We start from the raw sequence: 26,612 nt of genomic DNA on the forward strand, positions 1-26,612 counted from the left end.
TTATGGTGCAATAAATGTATTTATTTTTTAGTTTAAGCAAGACAGGTGGTAAACGAAAGTCCATATGAAAATGCCACCCAGAGATTAGTAGCTGGCCATGCATGCAATGTGACTGTGCAAAACAGTCATTTCCAAAACAGTGTGCAGATTTAATTCCTTCATGAAATTAACTCTTGAGTTGTACCAAGCCACCTGGAATGTCTGTTGATGGGCTATTTATAACCCATTCACCAACCCAACTCAAAGGCTACACACTAGCCGCACAACCATCACCCACACATCTGCCAAGAAAACAGACAGCCTGGCAAATAGCACTCTTCTTGTTCATTAGCCAATGACACAGCAGTGTGACCAGTCACAGTCACACTAACACAGGGACCCAGAAGGCACTTCCCTTTACTCAGCTGACAACCTTCCATACATTTGGGGGATGGGATTGTCATATAAGGTACTCATCTTGGGGCATGGGGTGTGGGGGCTGTCTCCAGGTTTGAGTTGTTTTAGCAAAGCACTATAAATTTGGCCACAGTGACCATATCAGGTCTCCTGATATCCTGGGAGATGTTCAAGCTCCTGACATAAGTTGGATTCAATTAAGGGTTGAGTGGGAGGTACAGACCTGGGGGAATGTTATAACAAGAACCAGGGGGCAGCCTCTAGTTTATATAATTTTGGGTATTTCCAGCCTCATGTGAATACAAAGTCAAAAGTCCACAAATTATTGGATCACCTCCTCCAGACTCCTCACCTTACAGATAAAAAGGTGGCAGCCCAGAGAATCAAAGTAACTTTCTAAAGGCAGAGCCTGGTAGTGGCAGGACCAGACAGGAAACGCGACACTCAAGCCCCATTCACGAATGCTGATGCAGAATATGTGACCAAGTTTTTCAACAAGGAAGATGAGATAGTGTAAATATTTGGTTCCCCCCAAAGCTCCAAATATGTTTAAAGGCATGAAAACTCAGCTTCACCATCTTTCTTCTCAGGGAGTTCTCTTCTCTGTCTTTCTGCCTCTCTCTCTCTCTCATACACACACATACACACAATCTCGATGAATAGAGATTTCTGGCTATTCAGTGACAAACCCAACATTTTCAGGAAAACACCTGATAAAAAATGCTTCTCAGTCCACCTCTTTGTGTGAGGTTTGGACCACTGGCTTATTTTCTAGAACAATAGGTGTTTCAGAAATCAGGAGATCATCTTCTCCAAAGGAGTTCTGGTCCGTGTTGATGAAGTTGGGGATGTCGAATTTCATAAGCCTGTTCAACTCCTCCTCTGGCTGCCCACTGCATCTGATGGCTTCCTGGAGATGAACTTCGCTGCTGAGGGCCGTGGTCTGGAGACAAGCTTTGGCCTTCTCCAGGTGGTCCACTTCATTGATGTAGCAGTGAAAGAAGGACTTGGATTCCCCATTGCCCTGTCGAGAAAACACCTTATCTGGCTCCAGGGGCTTTCCAAAGTCTGACACAAAGCTATTCATCCTGAATCTCCTCTCTGAAGACTCTGCATTGCTGCGAAGAAAGGCAAAATAAAAGACTCCTTACCCTCCAGCTCAGTTACCAACAGGATGATGGTTTCCAGCATCTTTGAAGTGCAAGTCCCTGTACAGAAAGTGCAGACAAACATCAAACTGAAAGACCCCACTTCTGAAGATGTACAAATAAACGCAAGGCAAAAGACTCAAGGTGTAGGCCCTCAGACCATCCTGAAAAGATGCTTTTCACTGAGGGATCTTCGATATTCTGCATCACACACAAGTATTTCTCAGTGGGACCCTTGGATTTCTATCTGCAAGCCCTACTTGTAGGGCTTCTCAAAATTCAATATTCCTGCTTGCAGGATCTCTGGATCTCTGGTGGAAGGGACAGGTAATCTGTATTTTCTTAGAATCCCCAAGGATCACTACTTATGGTCAGGTTTAGAGCCGCTGGCCAACATCAGACCAGCCTGAACAACAATTCGATCCCACAGGGGTGAGTTTCATGTTTGTCAAAGCACTGCCATATCCATTGATCTCTCCCAATTCTCAAAACTGACCCGTGCAGCCACTTAGGCCGAAAGTTATACCTGTTTCACAGAGGCAGAAGCTAAGGTAAGGAGCAGTCAGAGTGCCTGCTTGACTGACACAATCAGTGACAGGAGTGGGGGAAAAACTCAGCTTCTTAATTCCCTGTTGCATTTAGTGTGGAACAAATTAGCAACTGAATGGTAGAAATTGGTGAATGGATGAATAAAATAACTCAATGAGCACCGTAAGTACATGACAGAAAGAGCAGATACGAATTGAATAACCTGATGGCCCACCTAAAATTCATCTGCACCAGGTCACAGTGTGGCTTGTGGGTTCTTTAGTTGTGGCATGTGGGATCTACTTCCCTAAACAAGGATTGAACCCGGGCTCCCTGCATTGGGAGCAAGGAGTCTTAGCCCCTAGACCACCAGGGAAGTCCCTAGCCCACCTACTTTAATCACCATGCTCTCCAGATTGATATAAAAGTGACTCCCACACAGGTAGAGTGACTCCATAAGGTCAAGAATCATGTCTGAACACGTCTTCAAAGCCAGAATAGAACTTGACAACAAGTAGGCTCTGGAGTCTACATTTAAGGCACGTCTACAGTGACTTCAGTTTTTAAACCTCCTCCTCCCTATCCCATTGATGACTCACGATACAGCGTTTCTGACCAAGCTGTCATGGGGTAGGCGATATGGGATCCATTTAGAGCTCTTAGAAACTCACCTCCAAATTATCAGGAATCACCTGAATTTCAGAGTTCAGTAATTCTAGAGGCTTTGTAATCCAGGTGGTGGAGACACTTTTATATCAGGTTTATTTCCTGCATGACAACCCAGCTGACATCAGATGAGGAATTCCTCTCAGAAATCTGAGTTCCTCCTTTTAGTGATAAGCCTGATTAACCAATCTCATTGCCCACTCAGCAAAGGTGATATAAAGATCAGTGATTGACACGAGTATATTAATAAGATATGTATTCAGAATTCAGAGAAAAATCATTTGAGACTGACAGAATTGTGCTTTAATGCAAATGTAAGTAGTCTTATCTTTCAGTAAGTGATTTTCTTCCCCTGGTTGTCACTTCACCCAAGTTTAAAAGACGTTTGAGAACAGGGATGAATGGCACCAACAACCTGTGACATAAGAAACTAAAAAGTCATTGAGGAAAAAAGAAGGGATTAACATGTTAGAAAAAAGCACGGTTAGGATGGCTGGGATCATGCCCTCTCCCAATTCCAGGCTAAGAAGCTCTGAGTACTTGCTTCCTGCCTATCTGGAGCATCAGCTGAGTATGAAAGCCAACTCAGCTGTGTACAGCAGCTCTTCCACTACCCAGGCTACATGTTCTCAGGATTACGAGTTGGGGCCATTGACCACCTCCCTCCGCACCAGCCCTTGCTGAAAAACAAAGGCACAAGAGCAGAGCATCTTGCCCCTTCCCCAGGGCAGAGCCCGGGCAGCAGACAGTAAGATGCTTTCCCTGCCTCACCCCTACTCATCTTTCTCCCCGGGATCTCTCCTTTTGATAAAAGTACAATCTCATTCTCCCTTCCTGAAAATAAGGGAAAAATCCATCTTTTTTCTCTTAGAGTCTGAAAAGTGAAAGTGTTAGTGTCTGACTCTTTGCAACCCCATGGACTGTAGCCCGCCAGGCTCCTCTGTCCATGGAGTTCTCCAGGCAAGAATACTGGAGTGAGTTGCCATTCCCTTCTCCAGAAGATCTTCCTGGCCGAGGATTGAACCCGGGTCTGTTTATTGCTGGCAGATTCTTTACTGTCTGAGACTCCTAAACAGACCATCCTTTCATTTCTCTTTCCTTCCTTGACTGATAAACTAAAAAACCTGTATGTGAAAAACTGTGGTCATGGACATGGCTTGTTTCAATTCAGTTTCTATTCATCCCATCACTGAGTAAAATCTATGTACTGAAATCCATAGATCTTAAACATAAAATTCAATGTATTTTTATTGACACATACACCCAAGTAACCCTCTAATCAAGATATAGAATATTTCCTTTCTTCTGGAAAGGTTCCTTCCATTCAATTTCCAGCCCCTTCAGGTAACACAGATCTGATTTCTACTTCCATTGATTAGCTTTGCCTGTTCTTAAGCCTCCAGTCAATTTATACGTCCTGGAGGCAATACCTCCTAGAAGCAATCTGTTTTGTTTTTTGTTTTGGGTAAGGTTGGAAGTGGGGAGGGGCACTGCAGGACGTGCAGCAATCTTAGCTCCCCAACCAGGGACTGAACTCATTCCCCCTAAATTGGGAGCACAGAGTCTTAACCACTGGACTGCCAGGGAAGTCTTGATCTGTTTTGATTTTTATCACTGCAGATTAGCCTGTTCTTGAAATTCATACAAATGGAGTCATGCAATAAATAGTGTTTGTGTCTGGATACAATAGTATTTTCTCTTGATCTGTGACATACATTTTCATTTTCTTAGAGATGTCTTTTGATAAACAGCTTTACATTTCAGTTAATTTCAAATTACTAACTTTTATCATCTGTGTTAGTGCTTTTACATCTTAAGAACTAATTGTCAACTCTAAAATCACAAAGATATTCTCCTAAGCTTTCTTCTAGAATCATCCTGTCCAATGCAGTAGCAAACAGCCACAGGTGGCTCTTCAAATTTAAGTAAAATTTAAAATTCGATTTCTCAGTCATATTACTCACATTTTAAGTGCTCAACAGCCCCATGAGGCCAGTAGCTATCTAATTAGGCAATACAAAGAACATTCCTGTCATCACAGAAAGTTCTATTGGATTGAACCGTTCTAGAAATTTTCACTTTGGGTTTATTATATACGTTGAGACAAGGGTCAAGGTTCATTTTCCCCCATATGTTTATCCTGTTGTACCAGCACTTTCTTTTCAGTTGACCTTATACAAAAATCTCTGTATTTCTACACACTGGTAATAAACAATAAGAAAATGAAAAAAATATATTCACAACAGCATCAAGAAATAGGATACTTGGGAATAAATATAACAAAGGGTGTGTAAGACCTGTACACTGAAAATTTCAATATTGCAAAGGGAAATTAAGGAACAGCTTAGTATGTGAAGAAATATACCAGGTTTGCGGACTGAAAGCCTTCAGGTGTAAAGCCATATTACCATAGACATACTATTGAAGGTTCCTTCCTTCAAGGGCCGAAAGCACTTCCTTCTGGTTTAGTCTGCTAATGTTTGTTCTCCAATGCCTTCCAATACTCATTCTGTATAATTTGTCCAGATTTTATCATTGTTATCTGCAAGGTTATTCTGAAACATACTAGTCTGCCCTTCCTGAAATGGGAACCCATGAATGGGCCGTTCGTGAAACATTTCTGATTCCACCTCCTTCCTGACTTCTCCACTGAGTTGGGATCTCTCCCAGAGGACTGGAGGCCTCTCTCCTCCTGCCTCCTCACTCTGCACTAAGTCCTTTTCTTTCCCTGTCTGGCACCCTCTTTTAGACGACGAGCTCTTGAGGGCAGTCAGTTTCTTATGTGGGTCCTCAGTGCCTTGCAGAGTACCAGGCATAGAGTAGTTGCTTCTTACATTTTTGTTAAATGAATGAATACAGCAGTCATGAAAAGATCTTGAAACTAAAGCCGCTCTTGCCTTGGCAGAGGGCCTCTCCTACAGTGCCTACAGGGTTGGAAACAATACAAGGGCATACCCAGGTAAGGCCTATAAGCAAGGGCGGGTGAGCCTTAATAGAGAGATGGTCTAACCTGTGGATTAAATAACATAAGTAAAATGTAGAGCATAATAAAAAAAAATAGAGAGAGGGTCTATTAATAGAGATTTTGAGTGTGGCTCCAGCATCAGAGAGATTTGGCAAACTAGCCCCATTGAGGTCTGCCTTGCACCCGATTTTGGCCAAGGGAAATGCTGTCTCTAACTGCAGCCCATGGTACTCCCCATATCCCCAAGATGTTCCAGAGTCATCCATGGCATCTCCTGCCCTGAGTCGTTGGAACTCACAGACCACAGAGCTACTAATAGGGCATTTTGCATCTTCTGGCAAAGAAGCAAACTGGCCAGACCTTGGAGGCTGCAGGGTCTTAGATACCATGGGGGAGACTTCCTGCCATTTATTAGTAAGATGGCTTCAAGAAAGACCAATGAACCTCTCTACTCTACCCAGTGGTTACCCCGTCTTCAAAGCAGACCAGGCCTCAGGAGTCACACCTGAAAATGTTCTTGTACAGTCAATGTTGGAACATCAAAGAAAAGTGAACGTGAAATCGTGTTCGACTTCTTGCGATCCCATGGACTGTAGCCCACCAGGCTCCTCCATCCATGGAATTTTCCAGGCAAATGTACTGGAATGGGTTGTCATTTCCTTCTCCAGGGCACCTTCCTGACCCAGGGATCGAACCCAGGTCTCCCACATTGCAGGCAGATGCTTTACTATCTGGGCCACCGGGGAAGCCTTCAACGGATGCTCACTAATTAGGTGGGAGGGGGTGGATTTCATGGCTGGATGTTTGGTTTTCAGGAAACATGTACCATATTGTTATGGATGTCTTTCCAGCCTTATAACGCATCTCCTGGTGGGTGATCTGGGCGCTGCTCTATGGTTGGACACTCCCACTGGCAGACAGAAGAGGGCTAGTTGCAATCTTCCCATCCTCTCAAACTCAGTTGATATATGGAAAAATAATGCTCACTGGCACCTACTAGAGGAGTCAAAACAGTTTTAAGATCAACTTGTTCTGCCCTGGTTACATCTGTGAAAATGAAAAATTACAAGGCTCACATCTTAAATACCATCTTGATTAAAATGATAATTCAAGCTAGAAGCTTCAACAACTGGAGCATTGAAAGAAAAAGAAACTTTGAGATGTTGACTGAGCTAGCAAGTAATATCATGTTAGAAGTATCATAAAGAGAAAGAAAAGTGAAGAATATACATGCTAGAGACTGAATGTGTGCCCTTCCAAAATTTCTATGTTGAAACCTAATCCCCCAAGTGATGGGATTAGGAGACAGGGTCTCTGGGAAATGAAGTGATTCATCTTATGAATGGGACTAGTGCCCAGATAAAAGAGGCCCCAGAGAGAGAAAGAGTCCTTGTTCCTTCCCTCATATGAGGACACAGCAAGAAATCTAGCATCTATGAGCCAGGAAACAAGTCCTCACCAGACACTGATCTGCCAGTACATTAACCTTGGACTTTTCAGCCTCCAAAACTGTGAGAAATAAACTTCTGTTACTTAACAAATCATCTAGTAAACATCCATGGCATTTATAGGAACCCAGACAGACTCAGAAAAGTAGAAAATTCAGAATCTCCAAGAATTTTAGTGCCTTTCATTATATTTGTCACAGTCCTACCTATTCTATACCTTGTCATCATGAAATTGAGATCAAGCTAGTGTGTTTGCAAGGAATTCTCCTGTGTCATACTAACTTTAGAAAAATGACAACTGTTGATTTTGGTAGAATCTAAAAATCATCAGTTTCACTTATTTAAGAATCTGTATTCCTCATTTTCAGCTTGTTATAAGAAATGCAATTTGGACCTAACCTATTGATTGCAATATTCCCGAACTCCACCAGTCAGAGTAAAAAGACTGTTTGGACTGTTCCGATTCTTTTCCTCTTCTCACTCTGGCTTGTGTCATGGAGTCTCTGAACCAGATCAGAGATTCTCCCTCATGAGGACCCATCCAGTCCACCAGCACCTGCAGGGAACCTCATCTGCCTCCATGACACTCCCCCGCTCACAAACTCACCGATTCCCCAAATCCTTCTTCCTGATCTTTCAGAGAGTCCACCCCCACGTCTCATGGCCTTTGCAGTGTCTGCTCCCGCCAGTTCCCCTTCTAACCCTCCAGTCCAGCCACATGGGACCTTACGGGCTTGTCCCCCAAGGCCCTCAGGATGGTCCCCCTTTGAGCCTTTGCTTGTGCTGTTCCTTCTACTCCTGTCAAAACCAAATCTGTCCTTTGCTATCCAACTCCCGTGTCCCTGCCTCCATGGACTTTTTGGTCTCCTAACAGGAAGGAATCTTCCCCTTCTCTGGGCTCCTGTCCTATTTAATCAATCTTCTCTTACATCAGTTTACCAGGGGACTCAGTGGTAAAGAATCTGCCTGCAATGCAGAGACACAGGAGACGTGGGTTTGATCCCTGCGTTGGGAAGATCCCCTTGAGGAGGAAATGGCAATCCACTCCAGCATTCTTGCCTGGGAAATCCCATGGACAGGGAGCCCGGTAGGTCGCCTAGAGTCAGACACGACTTAGTGAACAGATCAGTTACATACAGGGTGCAGCCCTTCCTGTCTCATGTCAGAGCTGTTTGGTGTGATCTTTTCTCTCCTATATACTGCTGTGCTGTATTCCACTCATCTCTGCATCTCTCAAAGGGACTTGCGGTCATTAGACCCTCAAACAGTACCTTGGACAGTTGTATCTGCAGGTGGTCAGGAGCCCTGATTCCTGTGAAAGGCACCTCCAGTATTTAGGGACATGCTCCTTCCTCTGTGACCCTAAGACAAATCAAGTCAGGAGATCAGACTATTCTCACCTTCTCTGGCTGAGGGAAATACGCGTAAGGCTCTGCATTACTCCCTTAGGAATTTTACAGATTTATAATGAGCTTTTACTAATGGGCTACCTACTGCTCAGTCTTAGCAAGCCCTCACTACGGTCAGGTTTACTCCACTCATAAAAAAGTGGTGGGCAGTCCAGCGGGCACCTACGATTTCCAGCAGGGACTTCCAGTGGACTTTTAGAGAGGCATAAGCCAAACAAAGACCTACTAAGAGTGAAAACCACCCATGAGAAAATGACAATAACTATTTCTGGAGCCATAGCCTGTCCTGAGAGCTTCATGCCCTAGCAGAGGCACCAACCACATCCTCACGTGTGTGTGTGTGTGTGTGTGTGTGTGTGTAAGTGCCTCTTGGTTGCTTTCATTGGTAGTTCTGACTTTCCAGGGAGATGCCAGTCTCTGAGGAAAGACTCTACTACCTTAGAATGACCCTCAGCACGTCCCAGGCAAGCCATAGCTGTGCACTCAGGAAATATCTCTTAATTGATAGAGAATTAAAAGGAACTCCTGAACAAAGGTGTATAACTTGAATCAGACATATAAAGCAGTTGGATTGTTTACCTGTTGACATATGAAGACCTCTCAGAATAACAGATCTTCCTTAGGAACAACCTGCTATGTCTGCATTCAGCTGGTTCCTGTGACCTTGGTCATTATCTCCAGCTGTTAGCTTTTAGGTGCACTGTACCCATGCTTGGGTGAGAATCATACTCAGGTAAATTGCAACTCCAGGTAAGATGCAGTTTCCATTTTTGCAAGGTCATGAGCAATACCGTCCTCATCCCTAAAAAAAAGACCATCCCCACCTAGACAAGTGCACTTAGCAAAGGCTACACAAAATGAGGATATCTGAGGTATACGATGTCTGAGAGTTGATCTTTATTTTTTTAAGAAGTACTAGTCAACAGAAAATGCAACCCAAGTCTTTTCCTTATTCCTTCTCTCTGGCAGATTTATGACAATGTGGTGATTATGATGCTTTAACAAGACGGCCAAGAGAGTAAATGGCTCCTCAGTGTAGAAAGCACATGGCAAAAATGGTTCTTTTTATCCTGACTGTCTATAAAGGATTCAAGTGAGAGGGTCCCCCCACCCCATACAACAGCAGATATTCCATGGGAAAATAATCCCCATTAAAGCTACTTCTTGGACCTAAAAGCTTTCTAAAAAGGCATGATGGCAGCTTTATAAGGGTCTTTCTCCCTCTGTTCTCTGCTTTACCAGCACTCACCCATATCTGAGTCTCCTCCTGGGCACACAGATTACCCACCCCAGCCAGGCGGTCAGATGGTGTGGCTAGTCCTGGCCAATGAGCTGTGAGAGGAAGGGATGCGTGCCACTTCCCGGCTGAAGAACAGACTGTCAGGTATGAGTTCTCCATGTGCCCCACTGCTTGTCACAGCAATTCGGGGGGCTGAACTTTAGAAACACTGCAGCTACAGTGAAGAAGCATCAGCCCACCCCTTGCCAACCCTCAGAAGAGATGTAGCTTGAATACAATGTAAACCTGTGTTGCATTACAGTGAGATTTAGAGAGCTGTTTACTCCTGTCTCATAATCTCATTACGACACATCCTCTCCTTAACAGAAGCCACTGAGTAGGCAGTGACTCTGGAATTGAAGTTCTCATGCTAAAATGATCCCAAGTTGTAAACTTCAGGGAAGAAGCCTATTTGCCATCCTATGTCTTACTCCTTCCAAGGGGATTCTTTCCATAGGTCAGCAGTTCAGTCTGCCCAGGATGTCTCCATGGAGAAAAAGATAGAACGAAGTGGAAGATTCAACACAGTCAATTCTGAGTGGGGGCCTTACTCAGAAGTGATGCTCAAAATTCTCTAAGCCAGGCTTCAACAGTACATGAACCGTGAACTTCCATATGTTCAAGCTGGATTTAGAAAAAGCAGAGGAACCAGAGATCAAATTGCCAACATCTGTTGGATCAGCAAAAAAGCAAGAAAGTTCCAGAAAAACATCTACTACTTTATTAACTATACCAAAGCCTTTGACTGTGTGGATCACAACAAACTGTGGGATAATCTTCAAGAGATGGGAAAACCAGACCACTTGACCTGTCTCCTGAGAAATCTGTATGCAGGTCAAGAAGCAACAGTTAGAAATGGACATGGAACAATAAACTGGTTTCAAATTGGGAAAGGAGTACGTTAAGGCTGTATATTGTGACTCTACTTATTTAACTTATATGCAGAGTACCTCATGAGAAACGCTGGACTGGCTGAAGCACAAGCTGGAATCAAGATTGCCAGGAGAAATATCAATAACCTCAGATATGCATACCACCCTTATGGCAGAAAGTGAAGAAGAACTAAAGAGCCTCTTGATGAAAGTGAAAGAGGAGAGTGAAAAAGCTGGCTTAAAACTCAACACTCAGAAAACTATGATCATGGCATCTGGTCACATCACTTCATGGGAAATAGATGGGGAAACCGTGGAAACAGTGCAGATGGTGACTGCAGCCATGAAATTGAAAGACGCTTGCTCCTTGGAAGGAAAGCTATGACCAACCTAGACAGCATATTAAAAAGCAGAGACATTATTTTGCCAAGAAATGTCTGTCTAGTCAAGGCTATGGTTCTCCCAGTGGTCATGTATGGATGTGAGAGTTGGACTATAAAGAAAGCTGAGCACCAAAGAAAACAACTTTTTCTGAGAGACATACCCAAACCTCCAGGAGTTGGTAATGGACAGGGAGGCCTGGCTGTAGTCCATGGGGTTGCAAAGAGTCAGACATGACCGAGCGACTGAACTGAACTGAGTCATATTCCAAAAGGATGCTGCCTGATATCTTCCTTGAAGCAATTGTTCTTTGTGACCCACAACCCAGAGAGCTTGCTACCTAAAGCTGTTAGAATTCAGACATTCGAGCCATGACTAAGACCCTCTACTTAGTCTCCTTTCTAAAATCATCTTACTCTTTCTTCACACGAAGACATCACTTTGCCAACAAAGGTCCATACAGTCAAAGCTATGTTTTCCCAGTAGTCATGTATAGATATGAGAATTGGACCTTAAAGAAGCATGAGTGCCAAAGAACTGATGCTTTCAAACTATGGTGCTGAAAAAGACTTTTGAAAGTCCCTTGAACTATAAGGAGATCACACCAGTCCATCCTAAAGGAAATCAGTCCTGAACATTCATTGGAAGGACTGATGCTGAAGATGAAGCTCCAATACTTTGGCCACCTGATGTGAAGAGCCAACTCATTGAAAAAGACCCTGATGTGGGGAAAGATTGAGGGCAGGAGGAGAAGGGGATGACAGAGAATGAGACGGTTGGATGGCATCACCGACTCAATGGACATGAGTTTGAGTGAGCTCTGGGAGATAGTGCAGCCTGGCATGCTGCAGTCCATGGGGTTGCAAAGAGTTGGACACGATTGAGCAACCAAAACACAACTTTTTCTGAGAGACATACCCAAGGTGAGGTGAAGCCAAGGTAGAACGAAGTCACATTTGGCACAAGGAGCTCCAACATGAAAGCTTAGGCCTGGCTGTCCTGTGGGAGGATGAGAATCTTCTGTTCCTTCCTATTCTTTACCTGCAGCCCTCTGCTCTCCCCAGGATGCCGTGAGCCATGCAGGGGTGGACTGACCTTCACTGAGGGTTGCCTGCTGTGAGGCTAGTGCATACCAGCAGTTCTATAGGCATCAGTTCACTCAATCTTTACAGTACCCCGAGAAGGCAGCTACTACTTTATTTTTACAAGTGAGGAATCAAGTACAGAGAGGCTAAGAATCAAGTAAATCTGGAAATGTTTGACTCCAGAGCCCATGCTTGATCCAATATGTGATAGAAGAAAACAAATCTGATTGCTCGCTAATATCTTTGCTGTAAGAGAAAAAGATTTAATATTACTGATATGAAGTCATTTAATGTAGGGTTAACAACAGGAGCTTCAAAGAGACTTTAGTTTGAGGCTTGGCTCCATTTGTTGTTGTTGTTCAGTCACTCAGTCGTGTCTGGCTCTTTGAGACCCATGGACTGCAGCACGCCAGGCTTTCCTTTCCCTGTCTCCTGGAGCTTGCGCAAACTCATGTCCATTGAGTCTGTGATGCCCTCTAATCATCTTGTTCTCTGTCATTTCCTTCTCCTCCTGCCTTCAGTCTTTCCCAGCATCAGGGTCTTTTCTAATGAATTGGCTCTTTGCATCAAGTGGTCAAAGTATTGGAGCTTCAGTTTTAGCATCAGTCCTTCCAATGAATATTCAGAACTGATTTCCTTTAGGATTGACTGGTTTGATCTCCTTACAGTCAAAGGGACTCTTCAAGAGTCTTCTCCAACACCACAGTTCAAAAACATCAATTCTTCAGCACTCAGACTTCTTTATGGTCCAGCTCTCACAACCATACATGACTACTGAGAAAACCATAGCTTTGACTATATGGACATTTGTTGGCAAAGCAGTGTCTCTGCTTTTTAATATGCATAGTTTTTTTAAAACCTGTGAATCCTTATATGAGTGATTCAGTCTCATTTTTCTCATCTGTAAGGTGAGATTTTACAGGATAAATCCTATGTGATTTACTTCATCTTTCAGTGAGAACTTAGTAAGATTATATTACAAAGTGATTAACAGACCCTGGCAGATGGTAAATGTCAAAAAATGTTCTTAGCATTATTCTCAGTGATTTATCATTATGTCCTCCATGTCTAATTATCAGGGGCAAACTTAAAACTGATTGTTTTATATTAAAGTTGGCTGCTTGGATAATGTCTATTTTACAAAAAAATAGTTCCTGCCAAATAAATGTCAAGTTTACTAAGATATAAAACCATTCTTAACTGCTCCATTTAGAGATTTTTCCCTATGTCTGTATCAAGTTTGATTTTGATATACTACAGCCAAATGCATGTCTTACACTGCTTCAGAAAAACATTTAAAGTGTGGCCCTGAGGGCTGATCCATCATTTCATTAAAAGTAAAAATAAAAAGGTCAAATTTCTCCTTAACCTCACCAAAAGCATGTAGGGTTACAATGACCCCTGTTCCTTGAGATGACTAAGATTCACCATCAAAAGAGAAATCATCTATTAGAAGGACAAACTGCCAATTGGAAAAGGGGAAAAACAAGTCTCAGCTACCCAGGGTCAACGTGAAATGTTAAGGCAATGTATTAGTCAGTGTTATCCAGAGAAATAGAACCAACAGGGGTGTCTGGGTGTGTGTGTGGGTGTGGATGTGTGTGTGCCTGTGCACATTTATTTCTATATCTATCTATCCATTCAGGGTGAGGTGGAGACAGATTTAGTTTAAGAAATTGGTTCATGTGATGGTGGAGAAAGGCAAGTCCAAAATCTGTAGGGTTTGGACAGGCTGAAGACCCAGGGAACAGCTGCAGTCTGAGTCTGAAGGCAGTCCTCTGCCAGAATTCCTTTTTGCTAGACAGAGGTCCATCTGTTTCTAGGAACACCTTTTGCAGCTGGATGAGGAAAAGACTGATCTCACCTAAAAAAAAAATAACCTTCACAGAAACATCTAGAATAATATTTTGCCAAATATCACAGCCTAGACAAACACAAAATTACCCATTATAGGAAGTCATGCTCCCTTTTGAGCTAGGGTGTTCCCATCTATAAAATCACATTCATCTTATGTCAAACAAGTGTGTCTTATGTCAAACAAGTACATCTCAATGACCATGCAAAAGTCCGTCTGGCTCTCTGAAGAGAACGAAGATAAAGGGGTTTACTATTTCCCAATCACTCTACCAGTTGTGCCCTAACCTGAGTTTGTCCTCAGCTTCTTTTACTACTGCTATAACCCACACCATATTTCTAAACTCCTTGGACTAATATGCTAAAGCAAAGACACGTGCAGATGTTTACAAAAACAAGGAGACATAAAAGGGAACGTTCTTATTTTTTTAGTGGCTATTCCAGAGATTCTCAACCATCCATCTCCATAGCCTTCAATAAAATGGTCTTTTACTTTCATTTAACATGTGTTTGAATTTTTCTCCCAGACCTTAATGTCTGAAACCAGCTGCATGATGGGCAGAACTATTCCCTTTGTCTATGACTAGTTGTGAGAGTTCAAGTGCAGGCTGAAGACTGCAAAGCAGACACTGCAGACTGTGTGATGAGATACAATGAGAACACCACTGCTAGGCTGTGAGGATGAAGGGGCACACACTGAATGGAAACGTGAGGATTTGTGCTCACTTTCTTCCATTTAGTCTCCCAGGTCGTTCCCTACCCTTCCCCGCCCTGCTCTGTGCCCTGGGAAACTGACCTCTGCTGTAGGCTCTGGCCTCTGCTGGTGGTGTGGTGCTCAGCCAGCGGGGAGGAGTGGTGAGAAAGGGGAGAGATGGAGAAAGACAGGTCTGGGTATTTATCGGAGGCTCCCTCCCCAAGAGGTCACACTGGGCTGTGTCCCTTGACCTGGGTCATTGCTCCTCTCAGCCAGTCTCTCTGCAGGGCTCCTGGGAGACAATCAGGGCCCTTCAGATTTAGGGCATCTACACCTCGGTGTTCTGAGCCCTGGCATCTGGCACCATCCAGGAAGAGGGGCTGCTCTCTTCCCAGGCCACAACTTGTGACTAGTCCCTTTGTCAAAAGCTCTAATTCAAAAAAATACATGCACCCCTATGTTCACAGCAGCACTATTCACAACAGCTGAGATACAGAGATGACCTAAATGTCCATCAGTGGATGAATGGATAGAGAAGATGTGGTACGTTATATACAATGGAATATTAGCGATAAAAAAGAATGCAATAATGCCGTTTTGCAGCAACATCGATGCAACTGGAGATTATCTTACTAAGTGAAGTAAGTCAGAAAGAAAAAGACAGATACCATATGATATCACTTATATGTAGAATCTAAAATATGGCACAAATGAACCTATCCATGAAACAGAAATAGACTCATAGATATTGCCTTGTGGTTGCCAAGGTAACAGAGGAATGGATTGGGAGTTTGGGACTAGTAAATGCAAACTAGTAGATATAGAATGGATAAAAAGAAAGATCCTACTGTATAAAACAGAGAACCACATTCAGTATCCTGGGATAAACCATTATGGAAAAGAATACTAAAATAAACAGAAATATGTGTATAACTGTAGAGCAGAAATTAACACAACATATTTCAATAAGAAAGTTTATTTTTTAAAAAGCTCTTCTAATTACCTAATTTGAATGTGCTATCTGTTGCCTTCCGGAACTGGCTGACAAGGTATCAAACAAGTTGTTATTTTTTCCTTTTTTTGGAAGAGTTGGGATTTTAAAAAGTCTCTAAAACATTTCTGAGTTTTTACAAACCATAACTGACCAATTATGTTTTGATGTTATTCAGCACTCATTAAGCATCCACGCAATCATTTCCTCCATAAATCCAAAGCCCATCACAGATGTTCTTTACCACACCATGAAAATTTTATAATCCTTTATCTCATTTTGAGGAGATTAAGTGATGAATTCAGTGAATAATTAAACAGTTTAGTCGAGTATCCAGTAACAATGATTTCTCTGCTCCTTGAAATGTTTTTTAAGCTAGCTTTCATCCTATTTTTGTTATTGTCCTTTTTCATTGTTTTCGGTCTGGTGAGTCACCTAAATTCTTTTGGGAATAAGGAGAAAATCCATCCTAATTAGTAACCTTTCAAAATAAACATCAAGCCAGGATCAGCATTAAGATTGCAGGAAAGACCAAGAAACCCAGGTGCACAAGGGTTCACTTGAAAAGAAGCCTCAGAGGCAAGAGGCAAAGTGCTAGGAGGGAAACAGGTCCCACCCAACCAGCACCTGGGTCTGGACAGCAAATCCATCTCTCCACCCATTAGAAGCAACCCCACCCCCTGGATACTATTTCTGTTTCTTCCAGACCCTGTGGGGTTTAACAGACATTTAGAAACAGCCCAAACTTACTCTTGGTGTGGGGCTCCTGTCTTGGTCAGCAGAGTCAGCACAAAAAACATAAAAATCACGAAGACTGCAAGACCAACCCAAAATCCAATCACAATGGAATCTGTAAGACAGTTAACACTGGAATTAGCATTTCATAGCAACATAAAATTTAAACATTTAAGGAATCTGTGCTTTTTGATACATGAAATGAGAGAGGATGGTCACAGTCTTCTGAAACAATTATTGGACAGCAGGGAACAGTTAATACAAGGAATGAGGGAAGAGTCTATGTCTTCAGGTTCCTGACTCAGGTAATGCTCAGAGATGTCAGCCTTCCTGACTCTTGGTTCTACATCTCGATGGAAGAATTTAAGATGGAATCAGGCTGTCTAAGTCCTCAAGATTCCACTGAAGTGTCTTGAGTTAGAAAATCCAATTTTTAGCAGAAATGACAGGATGAAGCTTAAAATGACATCTGATTCAAATCAACCCAACTTTGTTTTTTCACTCATGTTCATGATGGCATAACTCACATCTTCACTACATCCTGCAAAGAACATACAAATGGCCTCCTGAGTGCTCTTCTGCCTTCGGTCTTTGCCTTGGCCTCATCTCTAATGGAATCTGCTTTATCGTATCTCTGATAATATTACTCTTCCATGAAAAATACTTCAACAAAAATAGAACTGACCTTTTCTACATGAGAACAGATTCCATATACAAAGCACTTTTACAATATCTGGCATCTGAGAAGAAGGTAGCTCACGTTTGCAGTCTATTATTGTTTGGTCATTTTCTCCCCGTTGATCCTTACTTTAAAACTCATGCTTCCAACCAGTCTAGGGGACACTGTATTCCTGTATTTGCCTGAACCCTTAGGCATAGTTTCTTATACTCACACCTTTTCAGGGGCCCATACCTTCATCTGGCTGGAACAACTTTCCCCAAACTGGAGATAATGAAAGTCTATCCCTCATTCAAAGTGCATTCCCTACATCAACTCCTCCAGAAAGCCTAATCTCCCCAACTGATGTGCCTGCTCCCTCCTGTGAACCCCATGACCTTTCTGTCTGTGCTCTCTACACAGGTCCCTCCTTGATCCCATCACGGGTAATGGTCACTAGCGTGTCTCTAATGGGGATGAGACTGAGCTGTCTACACAACCTGGCACATTCATCATACGGTCTTAAGTTTGGGGGAAGCAACAGAGTTGAATTATTTTACATTTTCTGATCTATTCTAAGAAGTTTACCTATGTGGCAATACAGTGAGGATGCCTAGCAACTTTTTAAAAGGTGAATAGAACTTATATACTAAATGAGTTTAAATAAGAAGCATTATTCTAATTGAATTATGTGTATATAGCACTTTCTAATATGAAGAAATCAGATTAGCAACTTGCTTTGCATAATTCTTACTTTTATTCTAAATATACTCTCACCTAGAGGGTAACAACCTTTATTTAACAACATTTTTAAAAATTATTTATTTTTAATTGAAGGATAATTGCCATATAATATTGTGTTAGTTTCTGCCACACATCAACGTGAATCAGCCATAAGTATACATATTTCCCCTCCTTCTTGATCCTCCCTCCCACCACTTACCCCTTCCCACCCCTCTAAGTTGTTACAGAGCCCCAGTTTATTCAATGGCATTTATTCAGTACTCTGGATGCAAAACCAATTTATTTTTCCCAGGGTTAAGAGTGCCTGAGAAACAGGAATTGTAGACTTTACCTTACAAACTAATGGAAATGAAGCCTAACAAGACATCAGGACAAATACCAAAAACCACATGTGTACAAATGCAATTAACATGTAACAATAGCATCTCAGTTATGGGGGCACAGACTGCAAAGCATCATTTTGCAGATAAATGACAGCTTAGCCTCCTCTACTTCATCAACTGCCTGAATAGCAAAAGCCAATTCTAAAATGACCTGCCAGCGTTATGAAAGCCCTCAGTTGAGAATTTAGTCATGTTGATTCATTTTCAAATCTGTTTACTAGGGAGAGGTTTGCATGAGGACAGCTCTCACACTGCTAGTGGTGGCTGGATCCCCATGTGTCCTCCAGCCCACTTGCCTAGGGTGGGCACAGGTAGAGGAGTGTGCCTTTAACCCAGCCCAGTTCCTTACCCCAGCCTTCTAGTGACCCAGGGAGCTAATTAAAAAGCAACAATAACGTGGGACCTGAGAGCGTCTCAGCCCTCAGCAAAGTCACGAGAGAGAAGAGAGTGGGAATGAGGAGAGCTTTGTTTAGAATTTTAGAATCCCCATGGGCCAGTGGCATTTTCACGCATTCTCTTGATAACATGGAATCCACCTTTCTCATGACAATATTCTTTAAGCAGCTTTGCTTACTCACATTCTCCCCCTCAGATTATCTCCGTTAATTCTCCTCTACGTCATTCTCTGACACGTGGCCCAAGCCCAGATAACTCTCACTCTGAGCCCCTTTCAGAGAACATCAGAGAGCTCCATCTTATTCCAGGAACAACCAAACTCTATTGAAGTTTTATTTCTATGTCAAGTTTCATGGACACAAGCATTTCAGTCAAAAGAGGAATACAGAGCCTCTGGTCTTGCCCAAAGTACCCTTTCTCAGAAGGAAGTCAGAACAGAGGTTTACATAGAGTGAGTGGAGGCTCCAAGAAGCCTGGTTGGTTAAGGAAAAGCCTTCCACAGGGGTTTCTAATGCAGCCAAACAGTTACTTCTGTCCTGTCTAGAGACTGAGCTACTTAGAGACCATTATAGGAAGAGAGTACAGTAAGAGAAAACTGCCCAGGGGAATTCCAAATAGAATGCATCACAATAAAATAACTTTCCCTTTACCTGACCTCTAGCGAATGGAATGAAACAAGAGAGCTGACAGCTGCATGGTTTTCCCTGGTATGATCTGGTTTTCCATATATTATGTTTTCCAGTCTAGGGGAGGATGAGAGTAACTATCCTATCCCATTTCCGCCCACTGCCCCCACCAGTCAGAATGGCCATCATTAAAAGTTTACAAATACCAGAAACGGTGTGGAGAAAAGGGAACCTTCCTACACTGCTGGTAAGAATGCATAGCCACTATGAAGAACAGTATGGAGGTTCCTTAAAAAACTAAAAATAGAGCTACCATATGATCCAGCAATCCCACTCCTGGGCAAATATCCAGAGAAAACCATGGTTTGAAAGAATACATGCACCCCAATGTTCAACTGCAGCACTGTTTACAACAGCCAAGACATGGAAGCAACCTCAATGTCCATCAACAGATGAGTGGATAGAGAGGTGGTACATATACACAATGGAATACTACTCAGCCATTAAAAAGAATGCAATAATGTGATGATCATACTAAGTGAAGTAAGTCAGAGAAAGACAAATGGTTATATGTGAAATATAAAAAAAATGATACAAATGACTTATTTACAAAACAGAAACAGACTTACAGACTTAGAAAACAAACTGATGGTTACCAAAGAGAAAGGTGGAGGGGAGGGATAAGTTGGGAGTTTCGGATTAACATACACTCACTACTGTGTATAACATAGATAACCAACAAAGACCTACTGTATAGTACAGGGAACTCTGCTCAATATCTTGTAGTAATGTAAATGGAAAAAGAATTTGAAAAGCAATAGGTATATGTGTAACTGAATCACTTTGATGGTCATCTGAAACTAACACAAAATTGTGTTAGGTTGGCCAAGAAGTTTGTTTTTGGCCAAACTCTTTGCAACACCATGGACTATAGCCTGCCAGGCTTCTCTGTCCATAGGGATTCTCCATACCCTCCAGAATACTAGAGTGGGTTGCCATGCCCTCTTCCAGGGGATCTTCCCAACCCAGGGATTGAACCCAGGTCTCCTGCATTGCAGGCGGATTCTTTACCATCTGAGCCACCGGGAAGCCCAAGAATACTGGAGTGGGTAGCCTATCCCTTCTCCAGGGGGACTTCCCGACCAAGGAATTGAACTGGGTCGATTTGGTACCATCTGAGCTACCAGAAAAGCCCAAATCAACTATAGTCCAATATAACAAAAATTTTTTAAGAATATATAGTGACCTTTCCATCTTGTGGTTGTATGAAAAGCAAGGGTTAATGCTTAATTTGAAAGATAGGGCTCAGGACACCAGAGCAAGCACTGTCCTCATACCCATTCTGGTTCCTAAGGTGTTAGGATCCGTTCTGTGGTATGGACTCCTTGCAAGGAGCCAACAGTGGACTTCCAGCACTCGTGTCTGCTGTGCTCCCAATCACAGGTCTTACTGCAAACCATGGAGCATTTTCTGTAATGTTCTTCCCCAGGTATCTTATAGCTCAATCTCTCATTTCCTTCAGGCATTTTTTCATATTTCTCCTTCTCAGGAAGGCCTTCCATGGCCATTCTATCTATACTTTCACCTCCACACTTCACACCTCCTTTCCCTACTTCATCTTTTATCACCATCTGGCATAGTTGTCTGTTTATTTATTATCTGTCTCTCTGAGTTGAATGCAAGATCCATAAGAGATGGGTTTTTTCCTTTTCTGTTCACTGCTGTATCTCCACTGCTTAAAATGGGGCTGCACACAAAGGAGACACAGATGTAAAGAACAGACTTTTGGACTCAGTGGGAGAAGGCGAGGGTGGGATGATTCGAGAGAATAGCACTGAAACATGTACATTACCATATGTAAATAGATGACCAGTGCAAGTTGATGCAGAAAGAAGGGCACCCAAAACTGGCGCTCTGGGACAACCCAGCGGGATAGTATGAGGAGGGACATAGGAGGGGGTTCAGGTTGGAGGGGACGCATGTATACCTGTGGGCGATTCATGTTGGTGTATGGCAAAAGCCATCACAATATTGGGAAGCAATTATCCTTCAATTAAATTTATTAACAAAAATAGTGCTGCAAATAACAGGCACTCGATAAATACGTATCGAAAGAATGGATGAATGAATGTCCATTTTTCTGGTACCAAATGTATGTCAGATACAGGTCCACTTCAGATAGTTATGAAGTTCATTACCAGATTCAAAACTGAGGGCAACAGGAGAATTTACAATGATCATCAGAGGTTGTTTCTCAGATGAAAGACCCTATAGAGACAGGATCTTAATTTCAGCAGGCAGGAGAACTTAGTCTAACTAGAGATGTCACTACTGTTGCTAAGAACAACCCATCACAGGTAAAGTAAAAAGATAACTGTTATGGTCACTCCTATCTTCCTAAATGCTTCCCCTTGAAGTGACTGATTTTCATTTTCAACTTGCACCTAACTGGCTTTGAATTTTTCTCAGCAAAGCAAGGAGATGCACATGAAGCCCAGGATTACAGCTTTTTAAAATGGAAGACACTAATCCTAATGGTACACAATAAAATAATTGACTTTTTTTCCTGTATGTCTTGGGGTTTGTTCTGGAAGCTAAGGGCCTCTAATCAGATCTCTTACATCAAAGTAGTAAAGACTTACCCAGGAATTTCTGTTTTTTGCCTAAAATGAATGCTAACACTAACAAAAAGCTCTCCTTCTTAATGGTATAGTAAGTAAAAGGTATAAGTAATGCCTACATTTCTGCCTACATTTTGCAGGAATTTTTTCCAGCTATAATCATCTCTAAATGTAATATGCCCCAAAGAGATTTTCAACTGTCTCTGGAAATGCTCCAACCAAAATTACAGCAGTATTGCCCTTTAAACTAAGAAAAAGGGGCAGGAGCAAAATGACACAAAAATAAAATCTGTGTCATGAAGTTATAAAAGCTTAGATTACAGGAAAACATATGGTGATTTGTCCAGTCATTTTGATTTTCATTAAAATCCTTAACAGCAAGTATCCTTACCCACAGACTGTCCCAGAAAAATAACAGATTAAAGAATTAAAGCAAATTGAGTGCGATTCACACCCTGACAGCAATAGCCCTCCATCAGATAATGGATGACAGTACATCCTAACAGATTCCACGTGCTTTTTTTTACTTCCATACAGGAATACTGAGCAGACCACAAGGAGTGTGTGGAAGCACTTGATTATTACTATTCACTTCAGGGGTAAAGGATATGTGATTTAGTTAATGTTTTTTAAGGAACAAAAATAGAAAGCTCCTGATATAGGAAATTATTAACTCCAAACCCTTTACAGCCCCATCGATGGAGACCAGAAGGCAGGAACCAGCCAGCTATCACTGCCCCTGTCCCTCTAATGGTCCAGGAGTTGCTCAACCACAGCCACCAGCAATCAGCAGCATGCAGACCCTCAGGACCTACAGGTGAAGCCAGGCTCTTGTGGTCCTTCCTGCAATCAGGGGTGAGGAAAAGGCTAAAACTTAATTAGCTGGAATTGGGGGTCGACCAAGATGGAGGCGTGGGAGGCTCCTGAGGTCCCCTCTTCCCACAGACACATCAAATATATGGCTACGGAGCAGTTCCCTCTGAAAGAGTTCCAGAAGCTGGCTGAATGGCTCCTACACACCTGCCAAATGAGAAAGTACCCACCTTCAAATCAGTAAGAAAGGCTGAGTCATCTCCTGCCACTAACCCACCCCCAGCAGAGCAACGTGCAATCAGAGGTAAGCCCCAGTTCTCATCCTCCCTGAGGAAGGGGCTGGACCACACATCTGCAGCCCCCCTGGAGGCAGTTCAAGATGGCGGTGTAGGAAGGTCCCAAATTCACCTTCTCCTGCGGACACACAACTACAACTACACAGGGATACTTTCCTCAGAAAAGACCTGAAAACTGAACAAGCAGAGCCTCTACAACAAAGGATAAAAAGACAGCACTGAGACAGTCAGCAGAGGCAGAAACGCAGTCTCACCAAAAAAACAGAAAAAAACCTCCATCCTAGGTCCAGCAATCCACAATTGGGAGAGAGTTCAAAAATACAGAACTCTTCTCTAAAGTGAGAGGGGTCTGAGTTCCATCAAAATCATCCCAAATTGTCGATCCTGCCTAGGAAATGGTTGACTTTAAAAAAGTTTAAAAAAAAAAAAAAGGGTATTACTTTCAGGAAAAACAGAGAGCTCTGCAGGGAATGGAGAATATGTTTATGCACAGACTCCCTCACCCCGGGACTTAGTACAAAACACCAATTTGAAAGTCACCTGGACTATTCAGAAAGGAGACTCACCAACTAATCTTAAAGCTTCCGCTGGAGAGGCACAAATTTGCTGGGACTCTTTCCAGTGATGGACACATTGGCAGATGCCATTTTTATGATCTCATTCTACCTTGCTAATTCCAGGGTTGGTGCGTGCCATCTTGGAACTCTCCCTCTAACCTGCTAGTGTCAGTAGGGGTGCCCCCTGGGAGCCCCACCCACTCCTGTGTCACAGCTGCAAGCCACAGCTGGTCTGGGCAAGCACTCTGCCCACTGCACTGCAGCTGGCAGGCATGTGCAGCCCTTACAGGGCTTGAGTTTCCTTGTGTTCCCAGCTCTGGTAGCCAGGGCTTCTCACAAAACATTTCCTACATGCCACTCCTTTAAGACTGTTTTAGCTAATGCACAGAAACCAACACAGAGAGTCAAGAAGAAGGAAGAAATAGAGGAATATGTTCCAAACAAAAGAACAAAATAAATCTCTAGAAATAGATCTTAGTGAGAGTTCAAAATAAGGGTCATAAATATAGGAGTAAGCTCTTTGATATAACTCTTAGTAATGATTTTTTGGATTTAACACCCAAAGCAAAGGCAACAAAAGCAAAATAAACAAGTAGACTACATTAAACTAAATAGCTTCTGCATAGCAAAGTGAAGTGAGGTTGCTCAGTCCTGTCGGACTCTTTGCAACCCTATGGACTCTAGCCTACCAGGCTCCTCCATCCATGGGATTTTCCAGGCAAGAGTACTGGAGTGGGTTGCCATTTCCTTCTCCAGGGGATCTTCCAAACCTAGGGATTGAACCTGGGTCTCCTGCATTGCAGGTAGATGCTTTACCATCAGAAACCATCAATAACGTGAAAAGGTCACCTATGGAATAGAAGACATATGCAAACCACATATCTGGTGAGAGTTTAATATCCAAAGTATACAAGGGACTCATATAACTCAATAGCAAAATAAACCCAATTAAAATATGGGCAAAGGGCCTGAACAGACATATTTCCACAGACAATATCCAAATGTTACAGGCACATGAAAAGGTACTCAACATCGCCAATCATTAGGGAAATACAGTTCAAAACCTCAAAGAGACATCATCTCACCCCTGTTAGAATGTCCTTTATCAAAAAAGACAAGAGAGAACAAATGTTGGTGAGGATGTGGAGAAAAGATAACCCTTGTACATTGTTGGTAGGAGTGTAACTGGTATAGCTTCTATGTATGAAGTTCCTTAAGAAAACAGAACTACCATAAGATCCAGCTTTTCCACTTTTGGAAATATATCCAAAGGAAATGAAAGCATTATCTTGAAGAGGGTATCTGTACTCTCCTGTTTATTGCAGCATTATTCACAATAGTCAAGGTATGGAAACAATCTCACTGTCCATTCACTGATGAATGGATTAAGAAAATGTGATAGATGACAGATATTTGAATATTATTCAGCCTTTAAGAAGAAGGAAATATTGTCATTTATTACAACAAGGGTGAAACTGGAAGGCATTATATGAAGTGAGATAAGCTAGTTAGAGAAAGACAATTAGGGCATGATATCACTTATATGTAGACTCTGAAAGAGAAGTCGAACTCAAAGAAACAGACAATAGAAAAGTGGTTGCCAGAGGCTGAACTGTGGGGAAATCGGGAGAGGTTGGTAAAAAGAGTACAAACTTTCAGCTATAAGATGAAGGTCTGGGGACCTGACGTATAACATGGAAAGTATAGTTGTTAGTACTGTCTTGTACAGTTGGCAAGAGAGTAGAACCTAAATGTTCTTACCAATGAATAAACAATCAATACATATATCTGAGGTGATAGAAATGTTAATTAAGTTGACAGACAGAATCCTTTCACAATATGCACAATGTATCATTATTTTATTTATTGTATAAATATATGACAATTTTATTTGTCAGTTATATCTCAGTGAAACTGGATAAAACTAGAAGGTCCACCTCGCAATGGAGCAGCAAGTAGGGGTGAGAGATCATGGTGCCAAGACAGCTCAGAGAGGCAGAGGCCAGAAAATATGAAAGGAGTGAAAGCACTTCCTTGGCCACATTCGTCTTCAATTCTAATCACTCTTGTATTTCCTAAACATGTCCCATTCATCTGAGTTAGTAAAGGACCTGCCACTTTTATAGTGCTGTGAACATTCATGCTGAAACAACCAAACATCTCTAGGATATTTACAGGGTAACCACGACAGGACCCGGGAATGGGCAGCAGTTTCTGCTCATGTCAACTCTGCTTAAGGAAACTGAGCTGCTTCATGCTTGCCAGTCAGCAGGCAGTTATGACTAGAGGTGAACTGCACCCTTTCATAGAATTATATTTCCTTGCTCTGTGCTAGATGATTAATTACTCCAATAACATGAAGCACAATTCATGCCTATAACACAGAGTTGAGATAACGATCGTGAACTATTCTGGTTCTTTATCATGAAAAAACACAGACAGACTGCTTTCCACAGTCCCAGAAACCCAGCAGGGCTGAAGGGATGCTGTGAAACAACTGTTACAAAAGGAAGGTTCTTCAAATTATAGTCCTAGATTCTATTTGTGTATACATTTTTGATGGTCTAAATGTTCACAGTTTTGGAGAGCTAGAATCATTAAATTTTTTAAGTCTCAATTTGAAAGGGACATTGACTCATCTTCCACTAAGGGAATCTTGTAAGTTCTTCATCATTCATGTTATACATCCCAAATCAATGAGCCTATATGTGGAAGGGATTTAGGGGGTTTAGGGGGTGGAGGATAGTTATGTATAAGCATGTCCAAGGAAAGTAAACACTGGTGGGTTCACAGATTAAGGCAAACACACAACATGCTTACAGTGGGAAATTGCACAAGACTTACATTTGTGAGCCTTCAGTCCTTCAAAGGAAACTGGTCCAATCTCATAATACTCATATTCCCATGTATAATCAGAATTAGATGCAGATTGCTGGGATGTCCTGTTAGAAATTAACCTCTGGGCAGACATTTCTACCTGCACAAATGGAGAAAGGCAAGTGTAGAGTTTGTTAACTTACGCACACTGTCCTTGACCATCTTCAGGAGGTCTGCAGGCAAAAGCCTA

At 42.3% G+C, this 26,612-nt stretch overlaps 1 protein-coding gene across 1 annotated transcript; it reads right to left on the bottom strand.

Moving 5' to 3' along the window:
• On the bottom strand, window positions 1-26,612 carry MRAP2 (melanocortin 2 receptor accessory protein 2). Its single transcript, XM_040238865.1, has 3 exons — window positions 26,390-26,612; window positions 16,467-16,566; window positions 1-1,514 (listed from the first exon to the last, which is right to left on the bottom strand). Exons 1-3 carry the CDS (start codon window positions 26,514-26,516, stop codon window positions 1,124-1,126), a joined length of 618 nt encoding a protein of 205 aa, XP_040094799.1. The 5' UTR covers window positions 26,517-26,612; the 3' UTR covers window positions 1-1,123.

This window comes from Oryx dammah, unplaced genomic scaffold (genome assembly GCF_014754425.2).
Source record: "Oryx dammah isolate SB20612 unplaced genomic scaffold, SCBI_Odam_1.1 HiC_scaffold_4, whole genome shotgun sequence".
In the NCBI taxonomy this organism is placed as follows: domain Eukaryota; kingdom Metazoa; phylum Chordata; class Mammalia; order Artiodactyla; family Bovidae; genus Oryx; species Oryx dammah.

Coding starts and splice junctions, on each gene's coding strand:
- MRAP2 (XM_040238865.1), bottom strand. CDS start 26,516: ATGTCTGCCCAGAGGTTAATTTCTAACAGGACATCCCAGCAATCTGCA. Junction 16,567..26,389: donor AGGACTGAAGGCTCACAAAT/GTAAGTCTTGTG, acceptor ACTGTCTTACAG/ATTCCATTGTGATTGGATTT. Junction 1,515..16,466: donor ACAGGAGCCCCACACCAAGA/GTAAGTTTGGGC, acceptor CTTTCTTCGCAG/CAATGCAGAGTCTTCAGAGA.